The 11,619-nt window shown below is 41.3% G+C and overlaps 1 protein-coding gene across 3 annotated transcripts in view; it reads right to left on the bottom strand.

Annotated features, from left to right (window-relative positions):
- LOC108124411 (uncharacterized) overlaps positions 1 to 11,619 on the bottom strand; it is a 105,452-nt gene that overhangs the window by 64,043 nt on the left and 29,790 nt on the right. For all 3 annotated transcript variants that reach the window (XM_070277553.1, XM_070277555.1, XM_070277554.1), the window contains exons 3-6: positions 9,929 to 10,921; positions 2,003 to 2,110; positions 1,573 to 1,664; positions 207 to 436 (exon numbers count right to left, since the gene is read on the bottom strand). In XM_070277553.1, coding sequence (XP_070133654.1) covers positions 207 to 436; positions 1,573 to 1,664; positions 2,003 to 2,110; positions 9,929 to 10,686 — 1,188 coding nt within the window. In that variant the 5' untranslated portion in view covers positions 10,687 to 10,921. The remainder of the gene's footprint in view (positions 1 to 206; positions 437 to 1,572; positions 1,665 to 2,002; positions 2,111 to 9,928; positions 10,922 to 11,619) is intronic.

Genomic DNA, 11,619 nt, shown 5'->3' on the forward strand with positions numbered 1-11,619 from the left:
TTGGAAAAATATGATTGGCGAGAGTTGTTACGCGATTCAATTAAAAATTTGGCTGTCGGCTAGCCTTATAATTAGTTTGATCCCACTGCTTTTGTATTATTAATTATAATTTTTAACAGAGAGCCCAATTATGTTAAAAATTCCGATTCCGAGCCCACCTGGGCCTACAATGTACATATATCAAGAAACAAATGCAATTAACTCACCTGTCTTTCCATAACGCCCGACACCTGCTCCCGCTCGGCATGTCGATAATATCCCGTTAGATTGGCCCCCAGTCGCATGGTGACCTCGTAGCGCGTCTTGCCACTCCGGCCCGAAATCCCCCTGCCCTTCAAGGCGGAATAACTTTGCCCAAAGGACGATCCCTCGCCACTGTGGCTGTCAAAGTCACAGGCCTGATGGCAGTCAATGGAGCTGGTATTCCTGGTGCAGCCTGTCGAGAGGTAATGAAAACTTTAGTAATGGCTCTCGAAATGGGTCAATCAATGTGAAATATGTGTGACATTCAAGGCAATAATTCAAGTCTGGGAAAAAAAAATGTATAACACCTAAAGGACATCAAATTATAGACTCAACTATGCTAAGCATTTTTCAGGTTCCTCCCTTTTCAGTTTCATAAATACCGGAATAAGGTCGATAAAATTGGAATTTCCTTTTTTTTCTATGCTTGACCTTAATCTGTGACACCTATATGCATTTTTCAATTTTAGAAATTTATACCAAGGTCTGCAGGAATATTATATTGAAATTCCATAAAAGGTATCCCCAAAATACCTCATCATAAGTATGACTTCTTTTTTTAATAATATTCTTGATTATTTTCAGTACATTTCCTCATTCGCGGAAAACCGGAACAACTTGAAATACGCTGGAAACATTCGGATTCCGGTTCTTCATCCTGCATCCATCCTCCGAACTCATTACCATTGCAGGCACTCTACGATTCAATGAACTGCAGAACTTAAAGCTTAAACATTCCTGCCGACTGGTGACATGGACGTTGTTGTTCTTGTCAAGAGCCACCCCGAGGGGGGTCCTGTGCAGCAGGAGTAGCGGCAGAAGCTGGGGCAGCAGCAGGATGGAAATTGGCACGGATCCCGGCCAGTGACAACCTGAGGTTTTCCACTGTGTTGCCGGTTGGTTGTTCCCTTTTAATTCTCTCCGCTGCAGTTGCTCCTCGTATATATACTTTTATTGTTTTTGCACGCACTTGCCGATTAAATGGCGCGAAAGGACATTCAGTGGGAAAAGGTAGGATAGTGAGAGAAAGAGGAGAAGGCTACCACCCACCCACTTCATGCCCTTCCTTTCAATTTGTCTGCAGTGTGTCTACGCCAGCACCCCAGCTGGCAGTGAGTGCATTTTTAAGGCTAATTATTTCTGTAATTACATTTTCACTTTAACAGCCGCTCCTTTTTGTCCACCCTCGTCCTTTTCTCCCTCATTTTATGTGCCTCTCCTTTTTTGTATATCTTTTGTTTTGGCCATGGCGCCTATTAGCCGCCTTACAACTCACAGCATATACACATACATACATATCTTGGAAATAACATTTATTACTGCACTTACCCAGTGTCGTCTCATTTATTTCGGGTATTTCGCATCTGGTCCCCTTGAAGCCTTTGGGGCAGTGGCAAGTTATGGCGGCGTCGCCGATGTGCCTGCAAATGATGATCCGACAATAAGAAAATGGCGGCCGGAAAAAGGAAATCCGGTTGAAGCCGATAACACGGAGGATTGGCCAAAAATAAACATATCTTTTCGAAACAGGCACTTATCTTTAATTGTGTGTACCGAGAATGGTGACACTTACAAAGCTTCTTTAAATGGAAAATAAAGGATAAGAAAACAATCACTTGCATAAAATCGATTTCAATGAGACTTTAGATATAAAGAAATAAAAGTTAAAGGTACTGTCCCTGATTAGAAGAATTTATTAAATTTCTCTAAAAAAACCGATATTATTTTTGGCCACTTCCTATCCTCATGTAATACTTACTTGCAAGTGCCACCATTTTGGCAGACATTGGTGTGAACATCCTCGCAGAGGGGACCATGTCCACAGTCGCTGCCACTGAAGCCGGAAAAACAGGCACACCCATAGGAGCTGCAAGGACAAAAACCGGACACTGTGAGCACGTTTCGAATTGTATATCTCCGATCTGGTTGGGGAACTGCAAACTTTTTGGCCAGCAATGGTCAAATTCAGAGACGACAAGTTGTCAGAGCGGCTGGCGCAGGACACGCATTTATTTTGGCCCAGATATTGTGACTCATAAAAGTTTTATTGGACCCACTTGATGTGGAATTTGTTGTTTTAAGTACGTGCCTAAGCTAAATTCTTAGTTATTTGAAATCCCACTTCGACATCATCATCAGATATATGTACAATGTATATACTGGAAGATGCTATGTGATACCAAAGGTCAAGCACTGGGTCACAGACAATAATTTAAATATATATAAGCTGCCCAGCCAAGGTCAGGCTAAAAAAGCCTTAACAGAGATTAGTTTATTGAGTGGGAAGGTCAAAGGGGAAGGATACTATTTACTCGAAATTCTGATATTTAAATGCTAAAAAATCAAACAAAAATCAAGCTTCACAGCCATAGTTATCTGTTCAGAATGCCTTTAAAAAGAAATTTTCTTTTTTTAACTTTCAAACAAGGTAATTAAAGAAAGCTTTCCCCTTGTCATTTATTCTAAACAATTTTAATGGAAACCTCTCTCAATCCCTTACAAATGTAATTATCGTCCTGAACTTTGCAGACATTTGAAATCACAAATTTTTGACAATTTAATTGGGGTTACCCGGTTTGACCCATTATTTCCCACTTTTTTTTTGTTTTTTATTTTTTTGGGAAAATGTGTAACCATTTGTTGAAAATAATTGGGCATCCCTTGCCATTTATTTCCAACCCTGTCGCTCGTTATTCAGCTGAAAGAGCAACAATTGCAATCCTGTTGTTAGTCCTTGTTGTTAGTCATGCGTTGGTGACACACGTCAACTGAAATTAATTTTCCATTCCGACCTTCCTCATGCTACTTACTTTTAAAAAAAAGCACCAAAAAAGGTTCAGGTTCTCAAGAACTCATAAAGCGTAAAAAAATAACCTTTTTCTTTGTTTTGCCACTTCCAGGAAATTTCGTTTAAGCCTAATGCCTATTCAATGAAAGAAAAATTCTAATTGATCTATTAGTGCCATCTGCAGGAACCCCTGTCTCGACGTTTATCATCAAATTCAGATCTATGATAAGAAAAAAAAAGAGAACAAAAAACTTTAACGCCGCTTAGTCAGAATGGTCGAAAAATCAAATGTTCCCCAGGGACGAAGGACAAAACAAAAAGTGACTGGGAAACTGGGAAACTTTTGACGCCCCATAAAAGTTGTACTTTTATGCGAAATCTTTTGCGGAGACAGAAGTATTAGACGAAGGGCGTTTCGCAAAAGTTTCGTCATTGGTGGCCGCAATTATGCAAAATATATTCGTCTGTTAGTTACTATTCAACGAAGACAAAATTATACTCTTTACGGTCATTTATCATTTGCATTTGGTAATAGCAGGCTGCCCTAAACTTGGCCTTGCTCTAACACAAGAACTATTGTCCTTGTAGAACGGAAATTAATTGCCAGTTTGTCCTGACATCTGCGATTCTTGCAACATATAATGTTGCCTATTTATGGGCATCGTTTCTTGTTAGGCCTTCTGTGACGGAAGTATTTTTTGAAGGACATCATATAGGCACGCACATATGCTTGGATTTATTTAAAAGAACAAAATATTGTTCTCATTCGGAGAATCTTGTACAATATTTGGATAGAAGGAAGCCCTTTTGAAATACACCACCCGTATGTAAACTTAAAATTAAACAACGTGGGTTGTTCGTAAGGATAAAGAAATATCACGAAAAGGACAAAAACTCTCTCTCACTGGAGATTTTCGCATCAGCGCCTGCACTAAACCTTCTTCATTTCAATGAAACGGGCTTTGCATTTTTTACGAATCGTCGAAAATCACCTGCAGCTGTATTTGGCCGTATGTTTGCGAGTTTTTGGTAGTCCTTATGGTCCTTTTTCGAATTTATTTTTGTTTTTTGCATAATTCTGTGTATTTTGCGACATGTGCACTTCGAAAGTTTTTTGTACACAAAAAAGTATTTGGCACACTGAATTTTATTTTTGCCTTTATACGTGCTTGATGCTGCCGGCCCTTTGTTTTAAATAAAAATTAAATGTGCCGCACACATAGTAGTAGTACCACATACCGCCATACGGTTCAACATTTCGTTGGAGGCACAGAGATATACATAAATATATATTTTCGGTTACCAGTTCGGCTGGGCTCTCTCAGGGGGCATTGGGCATTGTTTTGACTGGCTCTTGGCAAACCAATTTTGCGCATTTTAAATTCATTCATATTCCGAAAAGCTGAACAATTAAAATCGCTTGCCAAAAATCTGCAACAACTTTATGGGGGGACCGTCCTCGAAAAACTGCTGACAACAGGGCTCGTGGAGCTTGGGGAGCTGGAGGAGGCGATGCTTGACTGCATTTCGAATATGACGACGATGGCCTAAACCGAAACGGCATAACACACACATATGGCCCATAGTATGAATGCCATGAATATGTCAGATGAGACGCCAGTAGTGCCTTTGGCTTTTCCCGAAAAATGGTTACTTAGTAGCGGGATTTTTTGGCAGATTTTTGACAAAGAGCCAAAGTGCATGGGATGAAAAATATGATGAAAAAAATAAAAAGAATCATAAATATATTCCCCATTTTTAGTGGGCCAAAAAGAAACTTAAATATTTGAGATGCTTTTTGGGAAAAGCTTCTACATTTCCACCACATTAAATGGCTTTAATTCGAACGAATCAATAAATGAAAAGTCAACCATTGAATGACTGATGAGTGTTCACTCTCACATATTTTATTTCAACTTTAAGTAATGGCATATGTATTTCTGTACTCGTGTCCTGTGTGTTTCCTAGATGTCTGTATGTTTTCCTTTGGGCCTGGCCATTCAGTCCTGGAAACGCAATGAAATTACAACAAATTGCTTTTTTCTTGCCAGTGGCACGTGTAACCGTAAAAAGAAGCGGTTGAAAAAAAAAAATACACATATAGTATATATAAAGAAAGGAAAGGCTGAAATGTTGGCAATTACTTTTTCACCCATTCGCCTAATGCAATAAAATTTAATTTGATGGGAGTATGTATGTGGAAAGGTGCGCGGGCGGCAAGGATAGAAGTCCTGATATGGTTTGCGGCTAGGCAATCGTAAAACACAAAGGATGTGTGGGATATTAATATGAAATATATATATATATACGCGGTGTGGCATATATACAAATAAGTAAGTGTTTTGCTGTTGAATTTTAATGGCTTTGTTTTTAAAGAATAAAATATATAAATGTATCTTCAAGCACATGGCTCTAAATCTTGTTATTTCTTTTAAACAATTAATATAATTTATTTTAAAAAAAAAATCTAACCCTAAGAATCTACTACCTTATTTTTTATTGGGTATATGATTTCCCCTGATATCAAATTTTAAAATTTGAAGCAAATGAAACCCCAGGTACGCATGCAGGTAAAGTTTTTTATGTTCTACTTCAACCCACACACATTTTCATGCATCTTACAACTTTTGAAATAAATAATAACGTCTGTTGTTCCTGGAAAGAGCCAATCTGGGCTGCAAGACAGGAAAATTAAAAGGACGAAATTACCACAACATTGGCAGGAAAAAGTTTTAATTGAGCGCCACATGCTCCTCTTATGGAGGACTCTGACTTGGATAGGGATGTGAAAATGGGCGAATTTCGTTACCCAAACAAAACATAATTGCAATATGCAAAGCTCGGGACTCTGACCAGTTGCAGTTGCAGTGGCAGTGGCAGTGGCTGTGGCAGTTGCAAGTGCAGCTCCCAGGGCGCTTGTTCGTCGACTTTGGATAAATGACAATGTTTGACATCGCAAACAATGCAAGAGGCTCTGGCGCAGGCGAATCGGAATGACACTGACACAGTTGCCATGCGGCAAGCCAAGTGGCATGTGCAAGTTGCACGAATGGACGCCGCCCCGTCACGACCGCCCTGTTCTCTGTCTTTGTTTGGTCTGATCTCATTTGGTGCTGACATTGTGTTTGTTCAGCACCAGTTCGCTTTTTGTTATTAAAGTTAAGGCCAAGACTGGAAACGGACGCAGATCCATAGCCAGCGGCAACGCACATTGATTGCCCCAAAAAGCCACCCGCCCCACTCAAGCCACTGGACCCCACAATATGCCGCCCGAATGTGGCCTAATTCGGAGCCGATGTCATTGCCGTTGGTGCAGCTTCTTTCGGCCCTGTTTACGGAGCTGCCCTCGAAAAAAGGTTGCCAATCAGTTGGCTCCGGGATTGGATTTTACGGCCTCTTTTACATTTTTGGGCACTCAAATATACATTGTTGTATTTTAGACCAAAAACTCTGCCGCCAGACTGTAAGTTAACAAGTTTTTGGAGCAAAAAAAAAGGGTGTAGAATAATATTCTTTTTGCAATACTGTGTATACATTTTGGTGCCTTTCTCTGACTTGTTTTTGGAAAACTTAAAGGAAAAATAGATTAAATTACTGATTCGGTTCAATAAAGGGCCGGCCCGTCAAAGGACGGGTTCTCAAAGCGAAAAAGTTTTTCAATTAAGCGTCTGTTAATGAAAATATATAGAGAAGCTACGCAAAGAAAACACAAAACAAAAGTAAGAGCCATCCAGGGCCACACCCTGCCAAAAATGGCTTAAAACCGTAAAAAGTATTTAAAAAATATAAATTGGTTACTGCTCTGTTGAGTTTTGCGGTGAAGTGCAACAGATTTCCACTTTCCACCAGCAAATTGATGAACGCTCAACAAATAAATGCATTCAAAAAAAAAAAAACAAAAAATACTTCCAGCTACCAGCCAGGACTCAGTCAGTCGAAATAAATGCAGGAGCCAAAAGGAAGTGCGCTGGCGAAATGGAAACGAACAAAAACTTCAACTTGCTGGCTTTTGGCCAATTGTTTATGCCTTATTGTTTCTGCTCTTTGGCTTTTGCAGCGAATTTCTAAAGTTTCTGCAAGCAGTTTGCAGCTCAGCACCATTTTGAATATTTTATAGAAATTTTATTGGCCATTCTATTTGGTTAGTAGAATTGTGGTAATGAGATTTGCAAGGAATTGTGTAAAAAAAATTATTTTAAAACACAAGACTGAAAGTAAACGTTCACTCCTGAAAAGAATTAAATTTTCTCGTCACTCTCTTGCACTTGACACTTTTACTTTCCACATTTTAAGGAGTAATAAGCTCCACATTTTAAGGAATAAAATTTTTTTTCAAGAGAGTCATATGTACCCACAATTATGTCTAAAATATTAGGTCTTATGGTGTTTATTAAGCTTATATTTTTATAACTTAAGAAATAAAATAGAACCACCAAAGCATAAACTCTTACTATTAACTTTATTTGATAAACTAAAAAAAATAAACTTTCACTATTCTTATGAACTTAACCATACCAGAATATGGTGACTCCTTCAAAGCCAAGGATATGGCACTTCAAAAGTATAAAAGGGGCAGCAAAAAAAAATTAATAAACGGGGGAGGACTTAGCATACGCACACTGGATGACACATAAAGTTTCGGGACGAACACCCCCGCGTTTTTTACCATCTATTTAGCATTCCCCGATGCTATGCATTTTTCGCACATTATCTTAACAAAGGAGATGCTGGAAACGAGTGCCATAAACGAGAATGCAATGAGAGATTGTGCTGCCAGGGGATGGATTTTTTAGAGGGTGCTGGGAGACGGAGGCGGGACGACCGACCTCCTCATCCTCAGATTGGGGTAACAGTTGACAACATGAGCATGACTGTTTTGTTGTTTATACAACGGCTGGAGCAGCAGATGTGATGCCTTGCCTCTGACACAAGTCACTTGACAGCCACTGGCACATCCACCCATTCCATCCAGGATCCCCGTTCGCCTCATCGTGCACTGAGAGATATTTGGCACGGAAGTTCGTTATCTAAGGCACGTAGTGCTAGTGGAGGATGAGCAGCCCCCCAAGCCCCCAGTTGCCTCTAGTTGGTAATTAACTTACGGGACGGTACGTGGCAGGCGCGAAATTATATTGCTCTTCTGATGAGCCGGGCCAGACTAAGTTCAGCTGTCACTTTTATATTAATTTTTGGCCTTCGCTTTCACCGAATTTCACTCACATTTCGACATTGATATTAATATTCAATTAGCTGTCCGAATGCGCGGCCTTGGGTCTAGTAATTAATTATAATTATGTTAAGTAGGCTGGGAAGTTGCAACTTCTTGTTCTACTTAGAAGGCCAAACCGAAGGCAAAAGTTTCTCGATACTGCCCTCTACCCAGTCCAAAAAAATAAATCGCGCAATTAATTTGATTTGTTTAACCTCCTGTGGGGTCATTGTTCCGGTTGGCATTTACGTGTTAATTACCTTAAAATTGTCTATTTGTTGTCATTTAACTTTATAATTGGTTTGGCAATTGAAATTGTAATTTTATTTGCCTTTTATTTGGCCGCAGTGTTTCCGCCATTTCCGCAATCTGATGGAGTGGGCTGGGGGTAAAGAAATCTCTGAGGGTGCATCAAGCTGGTATGTAGAAGCTCTTCAATTAATCAAGCCCCTGGCAAAGAACCCGTCCACGGCTTGTCATGCCATTGTAAGTACAATACCGCAAGCCCTCCTCACGTCAAACTCAATTGCGAAGCTTATTCATAAAACCGCACTACCTGGATTTTGTCAGGGAAAATGCATCAAGCGCTCTGTTCGCTTTTCTTTTGACTTTTCATACGGTTTTTCACGAACACATACCTTTCCTTTTTGCTGACATGGGTTTGGCATTGGATTGCTCTGGAGTACGGAATACAAAATACGGAATACAGAATACGGAGGTAGTTGTTTTTCGGGTTTTTTTTTTTTTGGGCTACACTTATTGAAACATTACTAATGTATGGCTCCCACTTGGTTTAGTTTTGAGAGCCTCGAAACGTAACCCATGAACCCAAAGCCCAAAAACACAAGCTCAAAAGCCCGGGACCAGTTGAACAAGTTTTCTGTTCGCAAAAAGGGCCAAAAGATTGATGGGCGAGCAGTTAGCAGTTTCGACGGTTCAACCTGTCGGTGATTTTCCGCTGCCGGGTGTATAGATTTGTCTGAAAAACAAAACGGGAATTGTGTTTTGAAAACGAGAAAATCTGGGGCCGTTTCTCCACCGTTTTCACTTTCACATTGCCATATTTTCGCCAAAGGGTCGATGCGGGCCGTAAAAGTTTCGTTTTCGCTTAAAAATGCTACATATTCCGGACGCAGGTGCCCGCCGTGTCCGCGGGGAAACCGCCGGCAGACTGCCGGATCGCTTGAGTTGTCGAGCTTGACTTACAAAGGGCAACAAATGTTGCTTTTATTCACATATATGAACACATGGGAGCTTCAACAAACTCTAGTACTATATTAAAGTGAAGTTTTTCATTCCGTGTTTCAGTTTTAAGTAACATTTTCTGAAAAAATTAAGCATTTGACCAGCGTACCAGGCCTAGTCTACAAAAAAATAGCGTATGGAGAAACCATAAACGAAATTGGTGCATATCTTTCATCTATAAAGATCTACAAATATAAATTTCATTTTCCGCGCCAAGTCCTAGGCAACGTGGCGTATGAGTAATATGTTGGGTGCCCTGCATGTTACTCTTTTCTAACGTGCTATTTCCAGTACAAGGAGCTTCCAGTACAAGGAGATACAAAACTTAAATTAATTGGTTTAATCAGAAAATTAAAACACTAAATAAAGATTTGTATGTACATTTATTGATAAGTTAAGAATCAATGGTATCGACAATGGTCGATTACTTCTCGATTACTTACCTAAAATCTTCACTTGCATAGCAATCTCCCAGGAACCGACACTGCAAAGTGTTGCACTGCGTCTCCTTTACATCGTTTAGCACTTCGTAGGTGATGTTGAACCCGTAGACGTCCAGCAAACGGTCCAGGGCTCTTAGGTGGGTGCCATCCAAGGTGGCCATGGTGAAACGGATCTCGAGGTACTGGCTGTGGAACTGCACCCAAGTGACCTGGGTTACGTCGTCCTCGGTGAGCGTGAAGATGCGGTGGGCAGGCACCTTGAAGTCGTCGGAGTAGTACATGTACTCGGTGAACTTGAGACCACTGAGGACATACAGTTGTGTGAGGTACACCACGATGGACACGTTGCCCTGGACGGGCAGCTCGGAGGCGTCGATTATCCAAACGCACTCGATGGGCGTGGCGAAACGGTGCGGGAAGTTCGGCGTTTGGATAATGCCGTAACGCTTGTTGAGGACGCCGCCGCATCCTGGACTACTGCCGGAGAAGGCGGACGAGGAGGACGAGGGCCGAGACGCCTGCTCGCCTCCCGCAAAAGCATTTAATGCAAAATTGTGCTGCACCGCCGTAAAGGGCGGTGGCGGTGGTAACGGCACGGCGGGCAGCGAAAACTTCTGATCCGCCACGGTGTCCCGGACATTTTGATGACGCGTTGTGGCATCCGTCTCGAATTGATGTTGCCGGCTCAGGGGCACCAGCAGGGTCAGAAGCAATATCGTCGATGCTATCCGGACTTGGTTGGCCGCCCGCAGCGACATTGACTTGGCTTTTAGCTCTCTGCCCCGCTCTCTGTTATTTTTATTTTTTCCTCCTCGTTTATCGGGCCAAAGCTAGCTTATCATTTGGCCAGGACAGGCACTGGAATCCAGTCTGCCGGTATAGTTTTCCGCGTTTCCACAGCCCACTCACTCATTGACATTTGGCCCATTTTTTTCGGCCAGGCTGATGGTGGGTGTGGGCTTGGATTTGGGTATGGGTGGTAGATGATGTCGGCTGCAAGTAGATAGAAAAAAAAGGAAAAAATAAAGTCGAATTTTTAGTTAAAACCATTTTGACAGCTGTCGTTTGCATTTGAATAACTGCCGCTGGCTTGCCACGTCGTCGTCGCAGTCGCACCCGTCCTCGTCCTGACTGTCAGCATGAAAAAAGCAATTTGGAAATCCACTAAAACGCGGAGGCGCTCGAGGAGCGCATCAATCATGGCTTCACGGTTTTCGTCGAGCATCCCCGGCCCATAAAACAAAAACACAAAGACCCACTTCACCTTTCTTTCCGCATCTCAAATTGTTTTCCCATATTTTTTTTTGTGACTACTCTCCTATTTCTTCTATGCTGCACCAAACTAATCTGAAGCCTCTGGGGATGGGTTTAGTAAAGCATATCCGAAAAGCTGGCAAAAGCCTGACAGAAATGCAATCATGGCTAATCAAATTCACATAATTGTGGGCAGAATACACACAGCAATGCAAATATATAACCGACTCAACATAACATTGTATAGTAATTAGGATGGACTAATCGGATAAGTAAAAACTTGGTAAACCAAATCAAAATTTGGATTGCCACAATCTCCGGGCATGTCGTCAACAATTCAGGGCACAGCGGTATTTGCCGGAGAATTGTGTGTCTAAATTATTCATAGAGTCCTCTAAGAGAGCCGGGTTGTGTGTGTGTGTCTATGTGGTTAATAA

Source organism: Drosophila bipectinata, chromosome 2L, assembly GCF_030179905.1.
Source record: "Drosophila bipectinata strain 14024-0381.07 chromosome 2L, DbipHiC1v2, whole genome shotgun sequence".
Taxonomy (NCBI): domain Eukaryota; kingdom Metazoa; phylum Arthropoda; class Insecta; order Diptera; family Drosophilidae; genus Drosophila; species Drosophila bipectinata.